We start from the raw sequence: 27,940 nt of genomic DNA, 5'->3' as shown, positions 1-27,940 counted from the left end.
AAAATCTCTCTAAATAAATAAATAAATAAAATCCATTAGAGCTAAATATCATCAGAACATTGACAAAGGGAATCCTCTTTGCACACTAATTCACAGTATGTGGCTGCAGACTTCTTTTTAGAAGGCCCTCTCCCAGAGATTGGGATGAAAATGTTGCGAACAAGATGGCAGCCAAGACCTAGGGAGGCTGGGAAGACGCTCGACTTTATCATATTCTGAGGTTATGCCTTGGATTACAACGAGCTCCCTGCTCTAGATTCCAACCCCTCCCCCAGCAACACTCCCTATTCCTTCTCTTGTTGAGAGACTTTAAATTAAACAAGGAAGCTTTTCAGTAATATTGCACTACAAGGAGGTATTGTTAATACATAGCATGGCTTAATGTGGGCAATCCACGGCTTAAAACTCTGTGAACGTGCTGTTCTCTTTCATCAACTCTCTATTAAAAGCCTCATACAAGACATTCCCTTTAAAGTGAAGGGAACTGGGGCTTTTCCCGGCTGGCAGTTCATGCTTCTCACTTGGGGCCAGGTCACCTTGCCTGGCATACCAACCAACCAAAACTTGGTGCAGCCAGGACTATTGCTAACCTGTGCCCTGCCAGCTGGAGTCAGGCCATGCCAAGGGCAGGCTCAGCCAAGTTCCATCTGCCATCACCCAGATACAGGTGGCCTCGTGGGAGCCCACCCACAGGGCGGGCCCTCCAGTGAGGAACCTCTGGAGCCTGCCCTTGGAAAGACCCCGGTTCAAAACAATTTCACAACCTATTAGCCTGTTAGCATAAATACCAGGCTAATGGGATACCTTGAATTTCAAGTCACACAAAGCAAAAAAAAAAAAAGGAACAATTGAGCTTCTTTGCAACTAGAGACAAACTGAGACAATTCTAAGTTATGCCACCTTTAAACACCAAGCAACTGGATGAGGCAGGAGAGAGTAGGGCAGATCCCAGGAGCTCTTAGGGGATGTTTCAGCACGTCAATGTATAACAGACACCTCAGGTAGGAGGCAACACACAGCATACTGTCACCCTGTGGGTTCCCCACATCCAGGGAGTAGATTCTAGGGGGGAATTCCAAGCAGTGTCCGTCTCTGTCTGTTGCTCTGGTTTTATGAAAGCAAAGTCTGGTTGGTGCCTTTCAGTTCTCTTTTCTGTCTTTATTGTCTCCTTTATGGAGAAATGTGGGTGGATGTGAGAGCTTAAGTGAAATCATCATCATGATTATGGAAAAAGCACAGGGCCAGGGGTTGGTGCCCAGCAAAGTGCAAAGCTTTGCGAGGCGACCCCACATGGGAAGGTTCTGGCTTCATGTTTGGAGGCCTCCCTGAGCACCTCCCAGATCAAGGGCTGGCTGGGGCTGCAGGTGTACGCGAGCATCAAAACCATGCTGAGAATGTCACCCCTCTCTCTCTCACTCGTGGAAGAAATACATAAACTTAAAAAACACAGCAACACCAAGAGCGCTATTGTGTACATGGGTTAGAGATCGTTTCTCAAGGCTAATGGAGGTTCAGTTCCAGCCACTGTTACTGAGTAGCTCTGTGCCTTCGCCAAGTGACAACCTCTCTGCGTCAGTTTCCTCCTCTGTGCAACGAGCAGGATACTTCTGGCAGAGGGTGCAATGAACACGAAAAAGAATGGGTATGAGCCCTTCGCCCAGGGCCTGGTCACACACGACACCATCACACCCGCATTAAAGGGAGTCACCCTTATGCCTTCTGTATTTCCATATTCACTTCCAGCTTCTCCATGGAATGACTCTCACCAAATGCCAAGGCCAAAATCAGACTTTCCAGCCTCCAGAACTACAAGGACTTTTTTTTTTCTTTATGCATTACTTAGTATGTGGTATATTGTTATAACAATGGAAAACAACTAGTACGCCCTGATTTATGTTCAATCTTTTCATCTTTGAGTTTCCATGCTGTGCCTGGCGTGCCTGTCAACCTCACGCCACCACAGAATTGAGCTTGAAGCTTCTGAACCAGCTCTCTCTCTAGGAGAGCTAGCTGCATCTGCCTAGACTCCCAGGCCACCTGAGATATGGAAAGAAAGGTCTGCTTTTTCTGGGTCAAACATTCTGGAACAAGCCTCTCCCAGGATGTGAGGAAAGAGAACGTAGGCACAGACCTGCTGCTCTTGCATAAGAGTGTAATTAAAGTCTGGGGAAGAAATGCCTTCAGTGCATGTTAAGACTAGAAAAGAAAGCAGATAGAGACCCTGGAGAAAAGTCTAAGGTCATGCATGCCTTCACGCCCCACTAGGAACGCCTCTCCCTGCAAGCCAGCCCTTGCTGAAGCCTGCCCTGCTGCCCGCCTGGGCTGAGCACCTTTGCATGTCATGCCATGGACTGTGGTGGCAAGGAAGCCCTGGGAGGCAAGCACTTGGGAAAATCCCTTTAGAAAAATGCCACAATTCATGCAAGGCTTGCAGGTCCTGATCAATGTATGTGTGATTTCATCTTTATCTCCAGCAGCTGACTCAGAGCTCCTAAAACCCTTGGAATGTCCCAAGTGATAAGAGTCTTTTGTATGCTAATGATGACCGGTGGCCAGGGTCTTACAGAGCTTCAGGATTGAGGCTAGTCACCAGAAACACCAAGGAAGGAATTCGGCCCAACCTTTAGGGAAGGTGAGGGGCTGGAGACTATGTTCAGTCACCAATGCCCAAAGATTTAATCAAGCATGCCTCTGCTATGAAGCCTCCACTGAAAATCTCTAAATGACAGGGCTCGGGGAACACATCAAGATGCAGAGGGTGACTGAGCAAGGAAGGACCGGGACGCTCCCTTCCCCTCATATCTAGGCATCTCTTGTATTTGGCTACTCCTGTCTTTATAATATAGTGATAGCAGGAAGCAAACTGTTTTCCTGAGTCCTGTGAGCCATTTCAGTAAGTTATGGAACCCAAGAAGGGCTCATGGGAGCCCCGATTAATAGCCAGTCTGTCGGAGCACCAGTGGAAGCCTAGAATTTACTGCTGGCCTCTGAGGCGGGTGGTCTGGTGGGGCTGAGTCCTTAGCCTGTGGGGTCTGTGAGAACTCCAGGTAGTCGGTGTCAGAACTGAGTTGAATTGAAGGACACCCAGCTGGTATCAGAGAGTTGAAAAATCAGTCATTGGTGCGAGAAGAAAACCTGCGCACATGGCGTCAAGTGTTGTGAGTAAATGCAGCTCAGGCCATCCTGGACTCCAGGCAGGTGTGGAGTCTGCACTTCTCACCAGGCCCACTTCACACCAGGTAAGACCTTACTCTCTGTGCAGGTTATACAGAGGGGGCTTTGCTTTTGAACTAGATGTCTGCAAAGGCAACTACTCTGATGCTCAGGAGTCTTCATGGGTGGCAGGAGGAAGTCCAAGCACAGCATGGGTGAGCAGAGTGGTCTGGTTTGCTCTGTGAAGGGCCTGGGGTACTCAAGACCAACACCAGCCAGAGACATGCCCAGAGAGGGGCAAGAGACTCTGGCCAGCCAGTCCTTATTCTCATTTAGCTGGGCAAGGATGTTATGATACATACAGCACCCTTGGTTCAGGTGAACTTGTCCTTGTCTAGGCTCATGTTCTTGTCAAGGCAGAGTTAGAAACAAGAGCAAGAGATAGCCTGACAGTGGGGAGGGATCTCAGAAAGTAGAGGAGTTAGGCCCTCAAAATCAGAAGTATGTTTCTTTCACATCTTTTATTTGTGGTCTTCAAGATCTGTTACAGTTTTTTCCTTCCCAAGAATTATGCATAGCAGGGAAACTATCTGATGATGCTGGCTTAGAATCCATCTAAGTTTGGAACCCATGGGGGTGTGTGGTTTAGATACTAAAAGAGAAGGACACCATTGTAAGCTTATGGCCCTATATAGCAGTTCTAGAACACTAACTTCTGGCACAATATTAAACATTTTAATTTCCTAACACATGACTGTTAAGTAACATCCCACCAAGAACACATTACAGGAGAAACCCTAATTAAGTTGGCTCAAATTTTTAGCAGTAAAGGTACACTGAAAATGTGCCGTCATGGTTGTCCAAGAGGCTTTTCCAAAAATAGAAGAGGCCACCTGCAGGATCCAAGCACCCCAACATGTCCTACTCCCAATTTAGCCTTCCCATGAGCCAGCCAGATCCCAGCAGAGTCTCCCCAACTCATGCATAGGCACAGGATTCAGGCTAGTTAGTTACTGTGAGGCTCTGAGGACCACCAGGCCACCCTCTGGAAACTCACAGTAGAATGAATATGGAGGACCATCACTCTATGGGTGGGGGCCTGTCAACCTCAGAGGGCAGTATCAGTCACAGCCATGACAAGGTGATGATAAAGACTCATTTCTTCATTTGGCCAAGAAAACATAAAAGTCAAGTTCGATAGAGAAAACTATGAAACCAAATGACACTCTGTGTGTGCATTTTTTCATTTTACCAGCAAGTCAGAAGATTCTCTGTGAACATTAGCCTCACAGAGGAGAAGGGGGTGGTAAGTGCAATGGAAGAAGCAGGCAGACTTTAAGAGAGGTTATATACTTCAAAGTTGTTTTTAACGAACTATTTCTATAATTATATCTAAACAAACACAACCTAGTCACATACTTTCTAAGGTTGCTTTCCTGGCAATGTATATCAAGGCCCTTAAAAACACTCATGCTCTTTTCCAAATACTGCTACTCCTCTATTGCAAAGAAGGGTAAGGAAATAAAAACTTGAGTAAAAATAATATTAGAGGCAGTGTCCAAAAGTTCATATTTGTTGAGCATTTACATACTTGGAACTATTGCAAGTCCTTCCCCTGAATTAACTCTTCCCATCGTGACCAGCCTAGGGAGTTGATGTTATCACCTCTGTTTACAGAGGATAAGCCAAACAACATAGAGGGTAAGCAACAGACTGGATCCAAGACATAAAATCCCAGTCCTCGGAGCCCAACTAATAACCAATATCAATACTTCATGTCACAGGCTAAATTCTTATAATGACATATTATGCATTAATAAAATTTTAAAAGATTGGGAACCAGCAGTTAGCGTAATGGCTATGTCACTGGACTCCCCACGTAGTCGACCGCAGTTCGCGTCCCGGACCCGGTGGCTTAAAACTCATGCCAGGGCGCGTGTGCGTGCATGCCCAAGATCCTGAGAGGAGAATGGAGGAGAAGGGATTGCGGCGTGACCATCCCCCCGGGGGGTGATTTCTCGCTTTCTGTCTCTATGTCTCACTCTGTCTGTCCGGCGAGCGCACGCGCCCTATAGTGAAAATCTCTCCCCCCAAAAAAAAAATTAAAAGATTTTAATAGCATTGGAGAATAGGACAAATGCAGAAAAGGTTAAATCAGAGGGGAAAAAATATATGATTGGAAATACACACCAACACATGAACAGAACTAATTACCAGTTAATGAGACTACTATGTTTGTTTTTTTAAAAAGAATTATTTATTTTATTTTATTTATTCATTCAGTCATTTTCATTTGACCAGAGAAAGACAGACACATAGAGAGAAGGAAAGTGAGAAAGTAAGCCAGCAGGTGCACGAACCATGGTCAGCCATGTGGGAGTGTCTAGCACCTTAACCACCACACCACCTGCAGGCACCACTATTTTTGGGTTTTTTTTTTTTATTACTCTTCTGTGTTTTTCAAGTTTTTGACTACGAATTTCTGTTGATTTTATGATAATAGTATAATTTCTACGTTTGAGACAGAATGGAGCTATTGCAGCCTGAGATCTGAATTTGTGAAAGCCTGAGAGTATCTGCAAACTGCAGCAAGCCTATCTGAAGCTTGACCTTCACAGCTATAAAATCCTTGGCTCCTAAGTGGTGTTGGGAAAACTGGATCTCCACATACAGAATGAAATTAGACCCTTATTATTACATCATATAAGAAATCAATCCAAAATGGATTAAAAACTTAAATGTATGACATAAAACTATTACAAGAAAAATAAGGAAAAGCTCTATGGCACTGTTATGGGCAACAATTTTTTTTTTTTTTTTTTTGGATATTACCCTATTAGCACAGGCAACAAAAAAATAAACACATGGGATAGCATAAAACTGAAACACTTCTGCACAGCCGAAGAAATAATCAACAGATGCAACAAGACAACCTCAGGAGTGGAAAAAGAACAACTCTTTGCAAACCAGACATCTGATAAGAGTTTATTACCCAATATATATAAGGGATTCAAGCGAATCAATAGCAAGAAAACCAATAACTTGAGTTTAAAATGGGTGAAGGGCCCAAATAGACATTTCTTGAAAGAAGACATGATCAAAAGATATATTGGGTCATCGGAAAAGTCACAATATATTTTTCTGTTTTTCTATGCATCAATGTATCATGACTTTTCTGATGACCCAATATTTTAAAAAATTTTCTAATCGTTAGTGATATGCACATTAAAACTACAATAAGATATTACCCACACCTATTAGAATAGTTACTATCAAAAAGACAAAATAAAATCAGTATTAATGAGGATATGGAGAAAGGAGAACTCTTGCATAATCTTGGTGGGAAAGTTTAGTACACACATTATGGAAAACACTATGGAGGTTCCTCTAAAAAATTTTAAAATAGCACTACCACGTAATTCCGCAATCCAATTGCTGGATACATATCCAAAGAAAAATTAAATGAATTTGTTAAAGGGATATCTTCCCTTTCCTGTTCATTGCAGTATTATTCTCAATAGCCAAGCGATAAAATCAGTAGGTATCCATCAATGGATGAAGCGATAAATAAATGTAGTATATGAGAGGTCTTTAAAAAGTTCATGTAAAATATGTATTATGAAAACACTGTGCATGAATTTCAGAAATCTTTTGCAGCAGAATAAACTTGTATTTTTTAAATAATTATTTTATTTAATTGTATTTATTCATTCATTTTATTTATTTATTTATTTTTTGGAGAGGTTTTCGCTATAGGGCGCATGCGCTCGCCAGACAGACAGAGAGAGACATAGAGACAGAAAGCGAGAAATCCCCCCCCCCAGGGGGGATGGTCACGCCGCAATCCCTTCTCCTCCATTCTCCTCTTGGGATCTTGGGCACGCACGCACACGCGCCCGGCGTGAGTTTTAAGTCACCGGGTCCAGGATTCAAACGGCAGTTGACTACGTGGGAGTCCAGCGACATAGCCATTATGCTAACTGCTGGTTCCCTCATTCATTTATTTTAATTTGACCAGAGAGAGAGAGAAAGAGAAAGTGAGAAAGCAAGCCGCTAGATCCAGGACTTGAATCATGGTCAGCCATGTGGGAGTGTTCAGCACCTTAACCACCATGCCACCTGCTGGTCCCATAAACTTGTATTTTAATACCATTTTACACAAACCTTTAGAAGTCTTCTCTTATATACAATGGAATACTATTCAGTCATTTTTAAAAAGGGAACTTCTGTTATTTATAACATAGATGAGCCTGGAGGCCATTAAATCAGGTGAAATAAACCAGGCACAGAGGGAAATATTCCATATGATCACACTTAACAATAATCCTTATTGTAGTTTCATGTGCTCCATGGTCAACCATGGTCTCAAAATAGGTGAACACGATAAGATATTTTGAAAGAGAGAGAGAGAGAAAACAAATTTACACAACTTTAATTACAGTATGATTGTTTTCTTCTGTCAGTTATTATTAATCTCTTATTATGCCTAACTTTTAGATTAAATGTTATCGTAGATATGTATGTATAGAAAAAAAATAGCATATAGAGATTCCAGTGCTATCCAAAATGTTAGGCATCCACTGGGGTTCTTGTGAAATATCCCTCATGGGTAAAGGGTGACTGCTGTATATGTGGAATACAAAAAAGTCAAACTCAAAGAAATAGGCATTAGAATGGTGGTCATGGGGTGGGGGAAAGGATGTGGGGAAATGTTTGTCAAAGAACACAAAATTTCAGCTAGACAGGAGGAATAAATTCAAGATGTCTATTGCACATAATGATGACTATAGTTAATAACAATATACTGTATACTTCAAAACTGCTAAGAAAATTTATTTTAAATGTTCTAACTACAAACAAAAAAATAAATACATTAGGCAATGTATGTGTTAATTAGTTGGTTTAGCCCCTCTACAATGTATACATACAACAAAACATTATTTTGTATCTCATAAATATATACAACTTTTTGTCCGTCAATTTTAAAAATAAAAATATAAAATGAAATCATTGACACTTGATTAGAGTTGGTAAATAGCTAAGCTAAAGAAAGGACAAATGACTTTTTAATAAAAGTGTGAAAAAATGAAACCTTTAAAAATTTTAATACTTTCATTCTTTATTACTGTGGTAAATTATGCATAATATGAAATTTACCATTTTCATCATTGCTTTAGAATTATTTAATTTTTATTTACTTTTTCCTCTTTTAATTCACCAGAGAGAGACACAGAAAGAGAGAGAGGGAAAGTAAAAAAGCAAGCCTCCAGGCCGGTCTCAAACCTCAGTCAGCCATGTGGGAGTCCAGTGCCTCAGCCACCACGCCACCTGCTGATCCCCATTTTCACCATTTTTAAGTGTACAGTTCCATGACATTGCATACACTCACACTGTTGTGGGACCATCACCATCGCCATCGCCCACAGAACCTTTTCACCTTCCCAAACTGAAACTCCATACCTAGTAAACAATAATTTTCACTCTTTCACTCCCAGACTGTGGCAACCATCCGCCAGCTCCAATCCACCATTCGACTGTCTCTCTCTATGAATCTGACTACTCTCGGGACTTCACGGAGGTAAACACATAAAACAGTTTGTGACTGACTTCCTTCACTCAGCATAATATCCTCAAGGTTCATCCATGTCATAGCCTGTGTCAGAAATTCCTTCCGGAAGGCTGAATAATATTCCCCTCTGTGTGTGTATGTGTGTGTGAGACCTTTGTTTTCTCCACTTATCTGTTGATGGATACTTGAATTGTTTCTACCTTTCAGCTATTGTGAATATGGGCATACAGATGCTACATTGTTTTAAACTTTGCATTTGCATGTACTATTTCTATCATTTCTATTTCTGTAGTTGTAGTAAACCGTATTAAAAGGAATATAATGCCACTTTTTAAATTATTATTATTTGTTAGAGGGTGCATGAGCTCACTGGAGAAACATGGGGTGGAGAGGGAAGTGAAAGTGAAAAAGGACCTCCCATGGGATATGGTCACTCAAAACCCCCTCCTCCTCTATCTCTCCTTCCTTTCAGGATTTCTGGCACACACACATGGTCACATGTTTCTTAAGTCAGTGGTTCAGGATTTAAACAATGCAGTCAGCCATGTGTGATCCAGCCTCCTTCACTACAACACCATGGCCTGGTCCAATCATCCACTTTCTAAGCATCCTTTTAGGCAATATGAAGACCTTTAAAAATGGAGTAGTGTGGGGCCAGCAGATGGTGTGGTGGTTAAAGATGCTGGACTCCCACCCACATGGCCGAACATAGTTCGAGTCTCAGACCTGGTGACTTGCTTTCTCACTTTCTCTCTCTCTCTCTCTCTCTCTCTCTCTCTCTCTCTCTCTCTCTCTCTCTCTCTCTCTCTCTCTCTCTCTCTCTGTGTGTGTGTGTGTGTATGTGTACCGCTCTCTGATCAAACTGGAAAATAATAATAATAAATGATAATGATAATAATAAATTTAAATCCAAAATACTTCTTTTAAAAAAATGGACTACTGTTATTTCCATATTTCTGCTTCCTCATCTTCCCGTTCAGCCAGGCCCGAATACTCCCTTCCTCTCTTATTTGGTGAAAAGCTAGAAAATACCATATGGAAACTGCCTGGCTAGAAACTACCCAGATGGGCTGGCTCCGTGAAGCAGTGGCAATCTCTCTCAAGTGGTAATGTGTTGCTTAAGAGAAATGCCAGATCCCACATGGAGACCATAGTTCTAATCTCCACCTGTCAACCTAAAATGTATCAGACATGAGTATAAGTGCCCAGGAGCCAATGGACTGAAAGAAAAGGATTATAGAGTGATGAGACCCTGTAGAGGGTGTGTCCCCTCTCATGCATTCATGTGTATGCACCATCATTAATAATAAATAAATAAATAAATAAATAAATAAATAAATCCCAAAAAAACCCTACCCAACCACAAAGGGACTCATCCATATTTACCACTAACAGAGCAGGTACTCACAACTGGGAGGTATTTCCCAAGCAGGGGGGCCACAGGCAGGTCAGGCCCCTGGCTCTACGTGCCTCTGCTCCCAATCTATAAAATGGGCACTGGAGCATCTGCCTGTAGGCCCTCCGAACTCCCAACTGTCTGCACCAGTCTCAGCATCCTGCTTTGTTAGCATGGCTTCTCCTGTAACCCCACATCTCCTGTAACCCCAGTCCCCATACTACAGCTGCATGGCTCCAGCCTTGGCAAGAGTATGGGGAGAAGGCTCTTCTACGCTGCCATGGTAGAGGCACCTCAGCAACCAACTCAAAGAGTACAAAGAATCAGAAAGAACAAACTCAGTTTCTCCTTTCTTCTCACAACACAGAATCAACACAGAAGACTTCCATGACCAGAGGTGTGGAGTATGTCCCCACACACCAACCAGTTAACTAAGTCTGCTAGGTATCCTCCACTCCAATTCCACCTTATTCTATCTACCTAAAGATAATGTGAGATCCTTCAGTCCTACAAGACGGTCTTCCGCTTCAGACACAAATCACAAACCCCAGGTGGTTTGATCTATGCTTCCAATTCACTGGCTGTGAGTCAGGGTTCCCATGGTCTTCTCCTTGGGTTCAAATTGTTAGAGTCAGGGCCAGGAGGTGGCATGGTGGTTAAGGGTGTTGGACTCCCATATGGCCAACTGCAGTTCAAGTCCCAGCCCCAGCAGCTTACTTTCTCACTTTCTCTCTCTCTCCCTCTCTGTTCTTCTCTGGTCAACAAAATAAATAAAGGTAAAAAAAAAGAAAGAAAGAAAGAAAGAAAACTAACTTTATAGGAAAAAAATTGTTAGATTGGCTCACATAAGTCAGGGCAACACTCTTTTTTTTTTTTTTGGAGATGTTTTCGTTATAGGGCGCGTGCGCTCGTCAGACAGACAGAGACATAGAGACAGAAAGCGAGAAATCACCCCCCCAGGGGGGATGGTCACGCTGCAATCCCTTCTCCTCCGTTCTCCTCTCGGGATCTTGGGCACGCACGCACACATGCCCGGCGTGAGTTTTAAGCCACCGGGTCCGGGACGCAAACCGTGGTAGACTACGTGGGAGTCCAGCGACATCACCATTACGCTAACTGCTGGTTCCCAGGGCAACACTCTATTTACACCTGGCGTTTTGTTATAAAGGATGCAGATAAAGAGATATATGTGGCAAGGGCTATCCACAAGCTCATCTGAACTCTGTCCTCTTGGGCTTTTACAGAGGTCTCATTATGCAGATGGGATTGATTACATCATTGGCCACTGGGGGAGTGGCTCATTTAACCCTCAGATCCTTCCCCTCTCTAGGTTGGGGGTCAGTCTGAAAGTCCCAGCTTGCCAAACCTGCTTTGGTCTTTGCCATGAGTGACCAACCCCACCCTGAAGCCACCTGGTCAGCCACTGGTCAGCTCACTAGCATACAAAAAGACACTTATCACTCTGAGGAGTCCAAGGAGTCACTGTCCAGGTATGCACTTCATAATAACACATACGTGTAGCCAAAGCCCAGCAAGTTCATACCACCCCTTGGGCCTGAGGGGTCAGGAGCAGGACATCTCATTACTCACTGCAGCATTGTTTGTTCTTGGGAAAAAGAAAAGAGGATTTAACTGTACGGTAATATAAAATGGATAAATAGGGGCGAACAGGTGGCGTGGTGGTTAAGTGAGCTGGACTCCTTCATGGCTGAGTGTGGTTCAAGTCCTTGACCTGATGACTTGCTTTCTCACTTTCTCTTTCTCTGTGTTTCTCTCTGGTCAAATTAAAATAAAAATAATGATGATAAATAAAATTAAAGAAAATAAATTTTAAAAAATGGATAATCTCAGGTTTACCTAGAATCCTGAACTGCAGCTAAAGCCAGTGAACTAGAACCATATACATCAACCTGGATGTGTCTCAAAATTACCATTTTCTATAGAAAGAAAACTGGTTGTAAAATCATGCGTAAAAATGATGAAGATGTCAAATGCATAAACAATACTCTGGCTGTGACAAGGACACCCAAGAGATGGGGTCTGAGGGCTGGCAGTCTGCTCCTCTTGAACCTGGGGTCACACAGGTGTTCCTTCCTCACTGTGTGAAACAGCACACTTGTGTTTAAGTCGGTAACGAAGCGCAGATAGATCACAGACATCGTGCATACAGCGTCTCTAAAGTACGCACCCACAGAGTATAACACGAGGCTGAGAGCTATGACAGAACAGCCTTCTCTTCCCTGGGGGGTGGGAAGAGGAGGAAGAGAGGACAGGACATGACCTTTTAAAACATATATTCTCTCCATGCACAGAAACAGAAAACATACATATGAGAGTTATTTTAAAAATGCATTGATTCCCTTTTCCCCTTCTGAAGTGAGACCACACCCTCATGTCCAATTCCAACTTCAGACCATAAGCTACAAATCTGGTACCTGAGCAGATAAGGCTATTTTGTTTTTCCATTTGGAGCAGGTCTAAGATATGATAGTTATGCTGAATATAACTGGCAAATCTTTATTTTTTGTACTTGAGTAATTTTTTTTTAAATTTGCTATAGGACTTATTCATTTACCAGAAGGAGAGAGAAAGAGAGAGAAAAGCACCCCCCTTATTGGGAATGGCCACACCACACTTCAGTTCTTTCTCCTCCATTCTCCTCAGGATTTTTAGACACACACACACACACACACACACCTGGCATGCTTTTCAAGTCACCAGGTCTGAAACTTGAATGGCACAGCTGGCCATGTGGGATCTAGCTGCCTCTTCGACTATATCACTGGCTGATCCAATGACCCATTTCTTTCTTTCTTTCTTTTCTTTTTTCTTAAAGAATTACTTACTTTATTTTATTTATTATTATTATTATTATTATTTTAAATTTGGACCAGAGAGAGAGAGAAAAAAAAAAGTAAAAAGGCAAGTCACTAGATCCAGGGCTCAAACCATGGTCAACCATGTGGGAGTCCAGCACCTCAACCTCCACACCACTTTCTGGTCCCAATAACCCATTTCTAATAATGGGAAAAATAAATTCAGAGCCCAAGGATAAAAAATGTAAACAATTGGGGTCCAGCAGATGGTGTGGTAGTTAAGGTGCTAGACTCCCACATGACTGACTACAGTTTGGATACACAACCGGGCAGCTTGAAAAACATGCCAGGTGCATGTGCATGCATGCCCAAAGTCTCAAGAGGAGAAAGAAAGAGAAGAGACTGCAGTAGGGCCATCTTTCTCGGGAAGGAGGGAGGAGAGATATCCCACTTTCCCTCTCTGTGTCTCTCTGTATCTCTTCCTGGTTAGCACATATAACCTATGGCAAGAATTCTTAAAATAAAAAAACAAGCAACTACTACTAATAATATAATAAATACAATGGCAGGGCTTCTATATAAAAGGAAGTTTCTTAGGACTTGTTATAGAAGATTTTTTTGTGATTTATAGTACCTGACTGGCCTAATAAGTTTGGCCTATAACCTGTCAGCAAACAGGAAAATGAATTCTATATAACATCTAGATATCTCAAATATATATATCATGTTGCATAATTTACATGTATACATTAGTTTTATTGAAATATAATGTATAGAGCCAGCCAATGGCATGATGGATAGGTGGCTGGGTCCCACATAACTGAGTGGTTCTAGTTCTGAACCCAGTGGCTTGAAAAACATGCTGTGTGTGTGTGTGTGTGTGCATGTATGTCCAAATCCCAAGAGAAGAATGGAGGAGAAGGGATTGCAGCAGGGCCATCTCACTCTGGCCCCCTTCTTCTGAGAGATGCGTTGCCACTTTCTCTCTTTTCTATCTCTCTCTAGAGAATGCAAGCACTCCTTAGCAAAAAAAAAGGCAAAGAAAATGTAACTTATATACCCTAAAATTCACCCATTTACTGTACAACTCGATGGTTTTTAACGCAGTCACAGCATTGTACAGCCACCACTACATCACTATTAGGACATTCCACCACTCCCACAAGAAATCCTGCACCCATTAGCATCACCCTCCATTTCCCAACAAGGACTGTCTAGCCCTAGCCCCTGGCAGCACTAATCTGCTCTCTGTCTCTATTGACTTATCTATTCTAGATATTTCTTACAAAAGGGATCATACAGCATATGATTCATCCATGGCGTAGCATGTGTCAGAAGTTCATAGCTTTGAGGGCTGAATAAGATGCCATGACATGGGCACAGCACAGTTTACTTATCCATTCATTAATTCGTGGGCCAGGACTCCCTTTCCCCTTTATTGGCATAATGGTTCTGCATTTTCTATAATTATAAGATAAACTAAATGCCCCTCCATTTGCAGATTTAAATTCACCCTCTGCCTACCTAGAAAGGCCATGCCCAGCCTCACCTTCTCCTGAGCCGACCTGACCACGCTGGAGACTTCTTGAACCGCCAGCTCCAGGGGCTGCTGCAGTGGATCTTCCTCAAAGGAGAGGAGCAGCGGACCCTGAAACAACAGAAACTCAGCATGAGGTGTCGCATGCACAGAAGGGTGCCTGCTTTTTCAAAAGAAATTATATATTTGTTATGAAGCTCTAAAAATTGAGGGAAAATACCATAAGACATCTTGTAGTTAAATCTGTGCTTCTAGAGAGAGGCAATAGTTCAACAGCAGTAGGGTTACACATCTGGGAGACCCAGCTGACGAAGGGTTGTGCCCAGTGGGCAGGATTCAGATACAGGAGAAGGATGGGAAAGGACAGAAACACAGACACAAACCAAAGAGGGTGCAAGAAAGATACGAAAGGGTGCTTTGAATCCTCATGTTTGTAGCGAAGGAGGGAACCACAGCCTCCATGGGGCAGGGATGCTCATGGGCATCGGTGTGTCTGCAGAGGATCTGACCCAGCACATCAGGCTAAAAGGCACATACTCCCTCTTCTAGTGAACGTCCTCTATTCTGGTTTAAGAGAAGTATGCCTCCTGTTCCACATGGCTGCTGTTACCTAAGGTGCCCCCCATCTCTGCTCTGGCTACCTGAGCAGTAGGTAGATAGAAACTCCTTGAGTTGGCCTCTCTGCAATCTGAGAGGGCAGACAGGGTTCTTCAGCTGGAGTGAGCCAGCTATGCCCCCAGAGCAGGCACCTCTGTCTCTGCTTCATAGCCCTCCAGAGCTGCCTGGCTCTTGTACCCCCACCTCACAGTCCAACTCTGTTCAGCTCCCCAACATCTTTCCAGTAGACTCTTTGGTGGCTTAAATCAGCTCATTCCTGTTTTGATTTTTCCAACTAAAAACTCCAGGTAAGAGACAGGTAATTAAATTAATATGACCACAGGCCTCATTAACAAACAAATCAGGACTTGGATGGCCAATCAGATCTTGTCCTTTTAAAAAGCTCTCTTGAGAAGACGAACAACAATATGACCCTAGACTGAACTTCTTCAACTCTTTTCCCCAAGATACTGTGGGAGCACATCATATTTAAGTAATTTCTGATAGTATGGTTCAAAAACTAATAATAATACAGCCCCACGCCTTCTTTGCATGACTCAACTATTTGAGAGACTCCACAGTGGTTAGCTAGTTCCACTTCTGTGCCACGACTAAGCCTGAGGGGTTAAAAATGGTAAAAAGAGCAAGCAGTGAAGTTATCATGAAACTACTTCTTAAGAATTTTCAATGATTGGGAGGAAAACTAAAGGGTGCAGAACATTTTAATTTTTATACTTTTCACCTCACCCTGTTCTAATCATATCTACCTCATCTCCAAATAGTTGCCAGGGGAGAATGAAGTGTACTTCTCAAGAAGATGAAATCATGGTTTCAGGGATCTCTTCTGGCATTCGCTATGACTGCAGCTTGCTTTGGCGGGACCTGCTGGTCAGAACCATGCCCTGAGCTTGGTGATAACACTGCTCTGTGAGAACCCAAATGGCTGAAAGAACAGCAGCCAGCACCAAGCCTGGTACCAAGTAAGGAACCAACAGCAGGGATGTCCTAGCTGTTTCTATTCAGCCAGTAGTAAAACAATGTATCTCTGTAACCCATCAACCATATGACATTGCCTTAAACAAGCCAGGATGCAGACTTCTGCTGCTTTGCAGCCAGAGGTGTAGTAATCTACCCTCTTACCTGTGGTATATGCTGGATTAAAGCCTTTACAAAGTCTGCTGGAAAAGGTAATGCCAAGGGGTGGTTTCACAGGAAAATAAATTATTAAATTAAAATAAGGACAGAGAGCTTGCCTTTTTCCCTCCAACCTGCCCAATCCTTGAGTTTCAGGAGCAGAACGTGCCTGCAGCACATGACTGCAAATGCATCATCTCTACACTAGTACCACTCTGCACCTGCAACACAGCCCCCATCTCATGAGTCTGCATCCACGTGGGAAAATAAAACTGCAAGAATTGCCAGGAAAACTGGCAATCGGAAAAGGAAAACTATGAGGATAACTAACCCCAGCAGACATTAAACGACACTATAGAGCATCCATAATTAAATCGTATGGTTCTGGTGAATGAACAAGCAAATGGACCTGGAATCTAGAACAGAAAGGCCAGAACTGACCTAGATATATAAGCAGAAACTTAATGTGTGACAAGGATGGCTCCCTAAATTCTGGGTGAAGATGATTTCTTAAATATCAGAATGTGGGAAAAGTTAACACTAACAGATTAACCTAACTGTATTACAAATAAATAACTTGCCCACCCAGAATGGGATAGGGAAAGTATATATAACCTAAGAAACTTTGGAAGATAAGATCTTGACTGCCCATAAATGTTAAAATCAAGTATGTGTTTCTCATGAGGGTAGGGTTAGCAATTCGGAAGTTACGTTATGTGTATACTAGAACTGAACAAATATGTAAATGTATTATTGACAATAGGTACCAGATGTCTTACTTGTAGAGAAGAAAGTTAAAAATCAAGGCAAGGGGAAGACTACAATGAACTCTGTGCTGTTGAACTGGAATCTCGGGTCTCAGTATTCATTCACAGTTCTGAAGAACTACATAGTTAGAAAGACACGGTTGTGCATGTATGTTTATATGCACATGCTGTTTCCTAGCTCTGTCTGCTGGAAGCACCTAGAAACAATGAGATCCAAAGAGTAATAATCACACTCAATGCCTACATCTTAATTTCTGAACATTTCTCTAATGAAAAGAATCAGGGCTCTGAGAACACAAGAGGATATTGAAAAAAGGAGCTCCTACTGGCCCAAATGAGAAAATTTTAAGCAGCAAAATTAATAGCAATAGTATTAAATTATAACCCATGGAGAAAAAAAGAGAACTCCAGGCTGGTGTAAATAATTAGAATAATCAGTTAAATACATAGAGAAAGGAGAAGTAGCCTTCTTTCTTGCAGTAGAGTTTCAATGAATAAATGTAGAAGGATAGAAGGAAACAAAATCACCATTAAGCAAGCTCCACAGACAATGTTTCACATAAGATACACTGATTGATGCTGGAAACAGTGAGGAATAGTTTGAGGACCAACGGGATCTGTATGGTTCAAAGCATCTCTCAAGATATCTGTTAACCACAGGGAAAAGATATAAAAGGAGACATAAGATACAGGAGAAGAGTGGCCATATCGTGGCCCAGTGGTAAAACACGGTGCTCTGCCAGACTGACCCCCTCGTAGGAATCCTGGTCGTATCCAGAGACCTCCCTGAGCACACTGGTCCATAATCTGGGACTGGCTGAGGCTGGAATTGAATCACAGTATCAAGGGTGGAGGAGGGTGCTTATTTTTCACCCCTTTCTCTCTCTCTCTCTCTCTCTTTCCTCATGTAAGAAATAAATAAATAAACTTGAAAAAAAAATAAAGATACAAGAAACAAGGGACTAAGACATCTCAGTGATGAGTTACACTGACATCAAGAGTCCCCATGATACAGTACACTAAAAGGGACTCACTGTTTCTCAGTCTGATCATGTGAAAACATGAGACATATTGAGACATACTCTGCAAAATGATGATTAATATTTTTCAGAGTTATCAAAGTCATGAAAAGCAAGCAAAGATCACGAAACTATAACAGAGTGTAGAAGACGAAGGACACCACGTGGAACCCTGAATGGGACCCTAAAACAGTAAAAGGATGGAAAATGGGAAATTCAAAGAAGGTCATCAGTTTGGTTTATTAAAGGTGTTGTGACACTGTTAATGTCTTGTACTATCACATTGTTAATTCTATTGTGTCATGAATTACAGTAATATTGTACCAATGTTAATTTCTTTTCTTTTTTTTTTTTTTTGGAGAAGTTTTTGCTATAGGGCGCGTGTGCTCGCCAGACAGAGAGAGACAGAGAGACAGAAAGCGAGAAATCACCCCCCAGGGGGGATGGCCACACTGCAATCCCGTCTCATCTCTGCTCTGGCTACCTGAGCAGTAGGTAGATAGAAACTCCTTGAGTTGGCCTCTCTGCAATCTGAGAGGGCAGACAGGGTTCTTCAGCTGGAGTGAGCCAGCTATGCCCCCAGAGCAGGCACCTCTGTCTCTGCTTCATAGCCCTCCAGAGCTGCCTGGCTCTTGTACCCCCACCTCACAGTCCAACTCTGTTCAGCTCCCCAACATCTTTCCAGTAGACTCTTTGGTGGCTTAAATCAGCTCATTCCTGTTTTGATTTTTCCAACTAAAAACTCCAGGTAAGAGACAGGTAATTAAATTAATATGACCACAGGCCTCATTAACAAACAAATCAGGACTTGGATGGCCAATCAGATCTTGTCCTTTTAAAAAGCTCTCTTGAGAAGATGAACAACAATATGACCCTAGACTGAACTTCTTCAACTCTTTTCCCCAAGATACTGTGGGAGCACATCATATTTAAGTAATTTCTGATAGTATGGTTCAAAAACTAATAATAATACAGCCCCACGCCTTCTTTGCATGACTCAACTATTTGAGAGACTCCACAGTGGTTAGCTAGTTCCACTTCTGTGCCACGACTAAGCCTGAGGGGTTAAAAATGGTAAAAAGAGCAAGCAGTGAAGTTATCATGAAACTACTTCTTAAGAATTTTCAATGATTGGGAGGAAAACTAAAGGGTGCAGAACATTTTAATTTTTATACTTTTCACCTCACCCTGTTCTAATCATATCTACCTCATCTCCAAATAGTTGCCAGGGGAGAATGAAGTGTACTTCTCAAGAAGATGAAATCATGGTTTCAGGGATCTCTTCTGGCATTCGCTATGACTGCAGCTTGCTTTGGCGGGACCTGCTGGTCAGAACCATGCCCTGAGCTTGGTGATAACACTGCTCTGTGAGAACCCAAATGGCTGAAAGAACAGCAGCCAGCACCAAGCCTGGTACCAAGTAAGGAACCAACAGCAGGGATGTCCTAGCTGTTTCTATTCAGCCAGTAGTAAAACAATGTATCTCTGTAACCCATCAACCATATGACATTGCCTTAAACAAGCCAGGATGCAGACTTCTGCTGCTTTGCAGCCAGAGGTGTAGTAATCTACCCTCTTACCTGTGGTATATGCTGGATTAAAGCCTTTACAAAGTCTGCTGGAAAAGGTAATGCCAAGGGGTGGTTTCACAGGAAAATAAATTATTAAATTAAAATAAGGACAGAGAGCTTGCCTTTTTCCCTCCAACCTGCCCAATCCTTGAGTTTCAGGAGCAGAACGTGCCTGCAGCACATGACTGCAAATGCATCATCTCTACACTAGTACCACTCTGCACCTGCAACACAGCCCCCATCTCATGAGTCTGCATCCACGTGGGAAAATAAAACTGCAAGAATTGCCAGGAAAACTGGCAATCGGAAAAGGAAAACTATGAGGATAACTAACCCCAGCAGACATTAAACGACACTATAGAGCATCCATAATTAAATCGTATGGTTCTGGTGAATGAACAAGCAAATGGACCTGGAATCTAGAACAGAAAGGCCAGAACTGACCTAGATATATAAGCAGAAACTTAATGTGTGACAAGGATGGCTCCCTAAATTCTGGGTGAAGATGATTTCTTAAATATCAGAATGTGGGAAAAGTTAACACTAACAGATTAACCTAACTGTATTACAAATAAATAACTTGCCCACCCAGAATGGGATAGGGAAAGTATATATAACCTAAGAAACTTTGGAAGATAAGATCTTGACTGCCCATAAATGTTAAAATCAAGTATGTGTTTCTCATGAGGGTAGGGTTAGCAATTCGGAAGTTACGTTATGTGTATACTAGAACTGAACAAATATGTAAATGTATTATTGACAATAGGTACCAGATGTCTTACTTGTAGAGAAGAAAGTTAAAAATCAAGGCAAGGGGAAGACTACAATGAACTCTGTGCTGTTGAACTGGAATCTCGGGTCTCAGTATTCATTCACAGTTCTGAAGAACTACATAGTTAGAAAGACACGGTTGTGCATGTATGTTTATATGCACATGCTGTTTCCTAGCTCTGTCTGCTGGAAGCACCTAGAAACAATGAGATCCAAAGAGTAATAATCACACTCAATGCCTACATCTTAATTTCTGAACATTTCTCTAATGAAAAGAATCAGGGCTCTGAGAACACAAGAGGATATTGAAAAAAGGAGCTCCTACTGGCCCAAATGAGAAAATTTTAAGCAGCAAAATTAATAGCAATAGTATTAAATTATAACCCATGGAGAAAAAAAGAGAACTCCAGGCTGGTGTAAATAATTAGAATAATCAGTTAAATACATAGAGAAAGGAGAAGTAGCCTTCTTTCTTGCAGTAGAGTTTCAATGAATAAATGTAGAAGGATAGAAGGAAACAAAATCACCATTAAGCAAGCTCCACAGACAATGTTTCACATAAGATACACTGATTGATGCTGGAAACAGTGAGGAATAGTTTGAGGACCAACGGGATCTGTATGGTTCAAAGCATCTCTCAAGATATCTGTTAACCACAGGGAAAAGATAAAAAGGAGACATAAGATACAGGAGAAGAGTGGCCATATCGTGGCCCAGTGGTAAAACACGGTGCTCTGCCAGACTGACCCCCTCGTAGGAATCCTGGTCGTATCCAGAGACCTCCCTGAGCACACTGGTCCATAATCTGGGACTGGCTGAGGCTGGAATTGAATCACAGTATCAAGGGTGGAGGAGGGTGCTTATTTTTCACCCCTTTCTCTCTCTCTCTCTCTCTCTTTCCTCATGTAAGAAATAAATAAATAAACTTGAAAAAAAAATAAAGATACAAGAAACAAGGGACTAAGACATCTCAGTGATGAGTTACACTGACATCAAGAGTCCCCATGATACAGTACACTAAAAGGGACTCACTGTTTCTCAGTCTGATCATGTGAAAACATGAGACATATTGAGACATACTCTGCAAAATGATGATTAATATTTTTCAGAGTTATCAAAGTCATGAAAAGCAAGCAAAGATCACGAAACTATAACAGAGTGTAGAAGACGAAGGACACCACGTGGAACCCTGAATGGGACCCTAAAACAGTAAAAGGATGGAAAATGGGAAATTCAAAGAAGGTCATCAGTTTGGTTTATTAAAGGTGTTGTGACACTGTTAATGTCTTGTACTATCACATTGTTAATTCTATTGTGTCATGAATTACAGTAATATTGTACCAATGTTAATTTCTTTTCTTTTTTTTTTTTTTTTGGAGAAGTTTTTGCTATAGGGCGCGTGTGCTCGCCAGACAGAGAGAGACAGAGAGACAGAAAGCGAGAAATCACCCCCCAGGGGGGATGGCCACACTGCAATCCCGTCTCTTCCATTCTCCTCTCAGGATCTTGGGCACGCACGCACACGCGCCCAGCGTGAGTTTTAAGCCACCGGGTCCAGGACGCGAACCACGGTTGACTACGTGGGAGTCCAGCGACATAGCCATTATACTAACTGCTGGTCCCAGTGCCAATGTTAATTTCTGAGTTCAGATCCCTGAGCTGTGGTTATATAAGGCTGGGTGAAGAATATATGGAAGCTCTCTGGATTCTTTTTTCAACTTTTCTATAAATCTAAAAGCATTTGAACATAAAAAGTTACGGAGAGGGGACCAGCAGTTGGCATAATAGTTATGTCGCTGGACTCCCATGTCGTCTATCACAGTTCAAGTCCCGAGCCCAGTGGCTTAAACTCATGCCGGGCATGTGTGTGTGTGTGCCCAAGATCCCGAAAAGAGAATGGAGGAGAAGGGATTGTGGCGTGGCCATCTCCCTGGTGGGTAATTTCTCACTTTCTGTCTGTCTTTCTGATGAGCACAGGCACCCTATAGCAAAAACCTCTCAAAAAAAAAAAATTATGGAGAGACTTTACATGTGAGCAGCCCACATTTACTGACTCATTATATGCCCGGCCCTTCCTAAACGACTCACATAGATCTCACCCTGCTCCATGGAAGTGGATTTTGTTTTCTGGCTTGACCCCAGAGTTATTCCCTCTACACTGCCTCACTCAGCTCTTCTGAGTGGCTAAAGAAGTCCCTACCCTGCCCGGCCACCTACCAGTAGACCAAAGGGAATGGAAGTTGGCTTTGGCTGGATTCTAGTTGACATGCACACTACACCCACTCTTCCTGACTGCCTGTTGTTGGGAGAAAAGTGAGTGTAGAGAACAACCTGAACTGGCGCCTGGTCCTGGGCTGGCACTGACGATTTGCAAAGTCATCTATGAGCCTCCTTCAGTGTCAATTCTTTAGGAATGGAAAACAAAGCACATTAAACAGCTTGTTTTGCCCAGGCTTGGCGGACTCCCAAGCTGGAAGGCCTGTGTCCAGACAGAGTGATGAGCATGGGCTCTGATTCTTCCCTTCCATGGGGTCCATCATCACCCCAAGATAACCTGGCCTGCTCCTCCTCAGCTTTGTGCTGGGCACCTAGTCCAGCTCTGCCTGTCCAGGTTCAGGATCTGACCCAGTGCACATTGCTGGGAGCTGACAAGGGCCCAAGTGACCACCAGGTGCCAACTTTGAGAGGAGCACAGGCTGCCAGGTGGGGCAGCATCCTTGCAGAACAGGAGCAGTTAAAAACACTGTGAGGTGTCTGAACTGTAACACTAAAGATTTAGAGAAGTTAAGTAAGGAGAAAGTGTTGCTAAGTGTTCTGGACAAAAGGAATGGTCTGTGGAAAGGCTCCCTGCAGGACAGAGCCCTGAATGTTTGAGCAACAGGAAGACCAGTTGGGGGTCACAGTGGGGGACTCAGAGGCTTGTTTACTTCCCCTGACAGAGGGAGGGCAGACCCAGGGCGCCATACCCAGGTGACAACGGGCTCCTACCCAGTGGCTGAGGTACAATTGGGAGGTCATTATAAAACAAAGGCTCTGAAGCCTGTGGCCACTTTGTTTGCTTTTGCAACTGCAGAAGCTCACATACAAGTCAGAGCTATTAATAACATGTTCTCAGTACACATAGCATTTTTGTTTGTTTGTTTTACAAAGACCGATCGTCCAATAATCGTGGTCATTTGCATTTACAACATTCCGCAGAAATACTGGGCCAAAAGACTAAAGAAACAAACAGCTTTGGGGGCCTCCTACTCCAGGGTCCTGGGACAGCTTGTGTGGCTACCACCAGAAGAGCCCAGGGAGAAAGGACCTTCACACTGGGCCCAGCACTGCCCACATGCAGCCCATATGGCAGCAGGTTTGAGAGAACATGCTGGATGGGCAGCAGGGGGCCACCTGGCCACAAGCATCCCCTGCATTCCAGAGCCTCCAAGAGTATTGCTGACTAGTATCACAAACTGTTTTGGTAAATGTTCAATTAAATACAGGAGAAGAGAAAGGAAAATTTCAGCTGATACCTTTGGCTAACAGAATATTAATTCTCGGTCCCAAGTATCTTGTCCAGTCACTGAGTCCATGCTGGGAGCTTCTGTTCTCTGTGATCAAGGTATAACCAGATCAATGGGAATTAGGAGTTGGCAACACCAGACAGAGTGGAGATTTGGAAGACGAAGTTAAAACAATGGTGTTAGGTGAAGAGGACTGATTGAGTAGCTGGCTTAGGAACAGGTATGTATCCAGTGGCTTCTCACTGGTCAGTCTCAGCTTCCAGGAAACACTTGTGGACCTTGTGAACATACAGTATGCTTTGACCCACTCCTACTAGTCTAAGTGGCACAATGGGAGTATAAGCATGTGTGTTTTTTTCAGAGCTCTCAGAGTGATTCTCCTGTGCTCCCTACACACCTGGCCTCAACCCACAGCTGGAGGATGAGCAGCGATTTCCTCTTGTGTTGGTCCAACCTACTGTGCTGTATAATTTAAAATACATCCAGAGTGAGGGATGGAATCTAGAGGCCCCTCTGATACAGGGAATCCTCTCTGCTCTAGTTACTGGTCACCAGAGAGCAAAAGAGACTCCACAAGTTATTGATCAATCCTCAGATCCCTGAAAATCTGAGGTCCAAGAGATCATTCACCCATCCTACAGAGAACAGGGATAAGACCTGCACCAGCTCACACCACCTACTGGAAGTGGACTCTGTGCCAGAGCCATGCTATAACACTGAGTCAAGTCCCATGGTCCAGGACGACACAGTCAACTAGCTGCTTTTAGCTCTTCTTGCTGGACCTCATTGAAAGGAGACACTTGGATATCAAAATCCAACTTGCTTCCCATAGTGGAATATGACTAGGCCAGGGAAGGACCATGCAGATCTCAGCCCAGGGTCTAAGCTGACCTTGACAAATCCTTCAGTCTCCCTTTCTGGAGAAGAAAGGAGCTTGGCTAGAAGAGCTTAGGTTCCTTTCCATCTTAAAATATTAGGTCATCTGGAAAATCATGATGTGTTTTTCTATGCGAAAATACATCATGACTTTCCTAATGACCCAATATGAAGCTGGGGTTCGCCTTGCAGCCTAGTGGTTAAGGGAGTGGATCCCATGTGGTCAATCATGGTTCAAATCCCAATCCCAGAAGATGCTTTCTCTCTCTCTCTCTCTCTCTCTCTCTCTCTCTCTCTCCCTCTGGCAATTAAAAAATACACATATAAAGTTGGAGTAAAAAAGGATGGCAAGAGTTACTGTCTCTACTTTCATGGAAGATGCTCTGTACGATTGTTATTACCAGTGTCCCCTCATTTCCTGAGTGACAGGCCAAGAATCAGTTTCCTCTCTTGATGGACAGAGTGATATCAGGACAAGGCAGGGGCAGGAGAAGGGTCATTAAGCTGTGGCTCTCAGAGCTGAGCGGCTGGGAGTGTCAGCCCTAATCGGGGATTAGAGGGAATCTAGGTAGGGGAGGGCAGACAGAACCTCCTGCAGGGGTGGCCACAGGGGGCAGGGCACCCCTAATGCGAACACCAGCTCATCCACACTGTCATGACTGTCACACAGCCTGGCTTAGCACACTGGGATGTATGTGACAAGGCAGTAGGAGGCAGCTGGGTTACCCAGATCCTATCTGCCTGCAAAACCTACCATTTACATTCAAATAAAGTGACACTTCCAGGCACCAGGGCTTAGCAATTCTGGGAAAGGAAAGCAACATCCACAAGGAATACCACTGAGCTAATCAATGTTCACGAAGAAATGCCAGGGAAGGCTCTGGGATACTTGAACTTGGTCATTATTGCCGCTTCCAGGCAGGAGCTCTGGAAAAAACTGATGTCTAAGACTGCAGTATATGGCCAATAGCAGAGCGAGAGAACAGAAAAAAATGCAAATGAGCAAGGTCTCCCTCCACTCCTTGAACACAAAGCCCGGTACACACAGACCCAAGTGATACAGGTAAAAGGTTTGCATGGAAACTTTCTAATATTTCCTTTAGTGTTCTCAGACATATTTCACCAACTCAAGGCAAATGCCAGGGCAGGGACTTCCTCCTCACTCTCTCTCGCACTCCAGGCACATGAGAATCTGGAAGTCTTGTATCTAAGGTGATCCTATTTTCTGAAGCCCACCAAGAAATGTCAGAAAATTAAGCAGTTAAGTCAGGATCAGTGCAAGGTTACAGAAGGTGGGGTCAGTGCTTCTGAGCTTCACAACTGGCCAGGGGTCCTGGTGTCAGAAGTGGGAGATCTTACAGATCATTCACCCATCATTCACTCACATCCTACAGAGGTTAGAAACAAGACACACACCAGCTCGCACTACCCACTGGAAGTGGACTCTGTGCCAAAAGCCATGCTATGACACTGAGTTAATTGGGGTCAGGGGCAGCAGCTTTGAGAGCAAAAAATCTGTTTGCTCCTAGGTATGGGGACAAGGACTTGAGGGCTCCTATGAGAGCCAGCTGGTCCCCCTGAGTAGATGTCCCAATCTGCACAGCTGGGCACCACATCTGGATGCCAAGAGAGAAGTCAATCAATTGACCTTAAAACCTCTTCATCCAACAGGTACAGTTACTCTTTTCAAACGTTCAGAATTGTTGGCTTTATGCTAATTTATGCCCAAAGCTTTTTTGTTTTGTCCCATGGCCATGTATGCCAAGGCCATGGCACAGAGACCAGGCACAAGACCCACTGTGGAATATTTTGAAGGTTGATGGGTCCAGACACATAGCATTTGCTGTTTCCAAAGTGAATGCCACCGATGTCTTCACTGAGTTGCATGAGCAGGTGAGGAATGGGTACTTCTGAAAGCAAGGAGCAGCAGCTCCAGCTGGGAAGTACCTCCCCAGCCCACCAGGTACCCTGGTGGAACCCTCCTATGGAACGCCTAATAACAGAGACGCCAGAAGCATGTCATCAGACCAAGATGTCTTAAATGTAAAAATAAGTCATCACGTCATTAATGATGAAAGAAACAACGACAGGATGGTGAGGCACCTGAGCTCTTGAGGCCAGAGGCTGCTGAGTTCACATCCCACCTCTGTCACCCACAGGCTGTGTGACTCCGGGCAGATTATTTAAACTCACCAGGCCTCAGTTTCCTCATCTGTAAAATGGTAACAACACCTGTGTCCCAGAAATTAAAAGGATTGTAAGAGATGATCTATACACTGAAAGGCCCACATACAACGTCTGGCAAGCAGCTGGTACTCAACAAATGGCCATTATTTTTATACACCAAGAAATCCAAACCTCTTGGAAATACATGCTTGGTGAACTTCTGCTCTATCTGAGATGGAAGCATATTTAGGTTGGTTATTCATACATCAGGTGTAGTAAACACCCAACTGGGTACCAGAATCTACCCCTAGGGGCAGGGCCCTTCTGACAAGTCCCTCCCGCAGCTAGTCTGTCCCCGAGAGGAGGCAGGGCCTGGAACCACTTAACGTTTGGTGAATAAAATCTAACCAAGGGTCCTCCACTCCCTGGAGTCTTTCTCCTAACTTTCAAAGATGCTCTGTGCTGCAGAGAGGGCTCCCTTTAGTCAGCTCCACCCGACCCTGATGGCGGTCCACCCTCGCCCCCAGACCACCGACCGCTCTCCCGGAAACGCACCCCTTTCCTCTCAGCCTCGTCGTTCAGGGCGGTCACCCAGGCAGGCTGCCACTGGCTCCTCCAGCTGGTCAGAGTCAGGATCCAGGAGAGCACCGCGTCCGACTCCGGGCGCCGCCCCTCGGCAGGTTCCGCCGCCCGCCGCCGGGGCCCGGGTCGCGCTCTAGCCAGCGCACACTGCGCCAGGTACAGGCCCACGGTGACCAGGGCAGCGACGAAGAGCGACACCAAGACGAGCCACTGGATCTCACCGAGCCATGAGTCCAGTTGGACCATGGTGATGGCGCATACCCGGCTCACCTCGCCCCAACTTCCTCGAACGGCCCCCGGGCCAGGGCGCAAAGCCGGCAGCGGCGAGCTCAGCACATCCGCAGGCGCCGATGGGGCTGTGAGGCGTGCGGAGGGGGCGCGGCGAGGCCAGAGCCTGGCGAGGCGTGTGGTCAGGAGGCCGGAGGCCGGACTGGGCGGCAGGGAGGAAGTGCCCGACCCGCGCACGGCAGGCACGGGCCC

The 27,940-nt window shown here is 43.9% G+C and overlaps 1 protein-coding gene across 1 annotated transcript in view; it reads right to left on the bottom strand.

The window, feature by feature from the left end:
- Nucleotides 1-27,940, bottom strand: part of C2CD2 (C2 calcium dependent domain containing 2) — a gene marked incomplete at its 5' end in the record, with an annotated part of 74,868 nt that extends 46,928 nt beyond the window's left edge. Inside the window, 2 exons of the mRNA XM_006156373.3 lie at nt 14,484-14,582; nt 27,434-27,940. Of these exons, the coding sequence (XP_006156435.2) occupies nt 14,484-14,582; nt 27,434-27,940 (606 nt within the window). The remainder of the gene's footprint in view (nt 1-14,483; nt 14,583-27,433) is intronic.

The sequence above is a fragment of the Tupaia chinensis genome, unplaced genomic scaffold, assembly GCF_000334495.1.
Source record: "Tupaia chinensis unplaced genomic scaffold, TupChi_1.0 Scaffold000492_1, whole genome shotgun sequence".
Taxonomy (NCBI): Eukaryota; Metazoa; Chordata; class Mammalia; order Scandentia; family Tupaiidae; genus Tupaia; species Tupaia belangeri.
The sequence above is the reverse complement of the archived record's forward strand: the minus strand, read 5'-3'. Positions and strand labels throughout refer to the sequence as shown.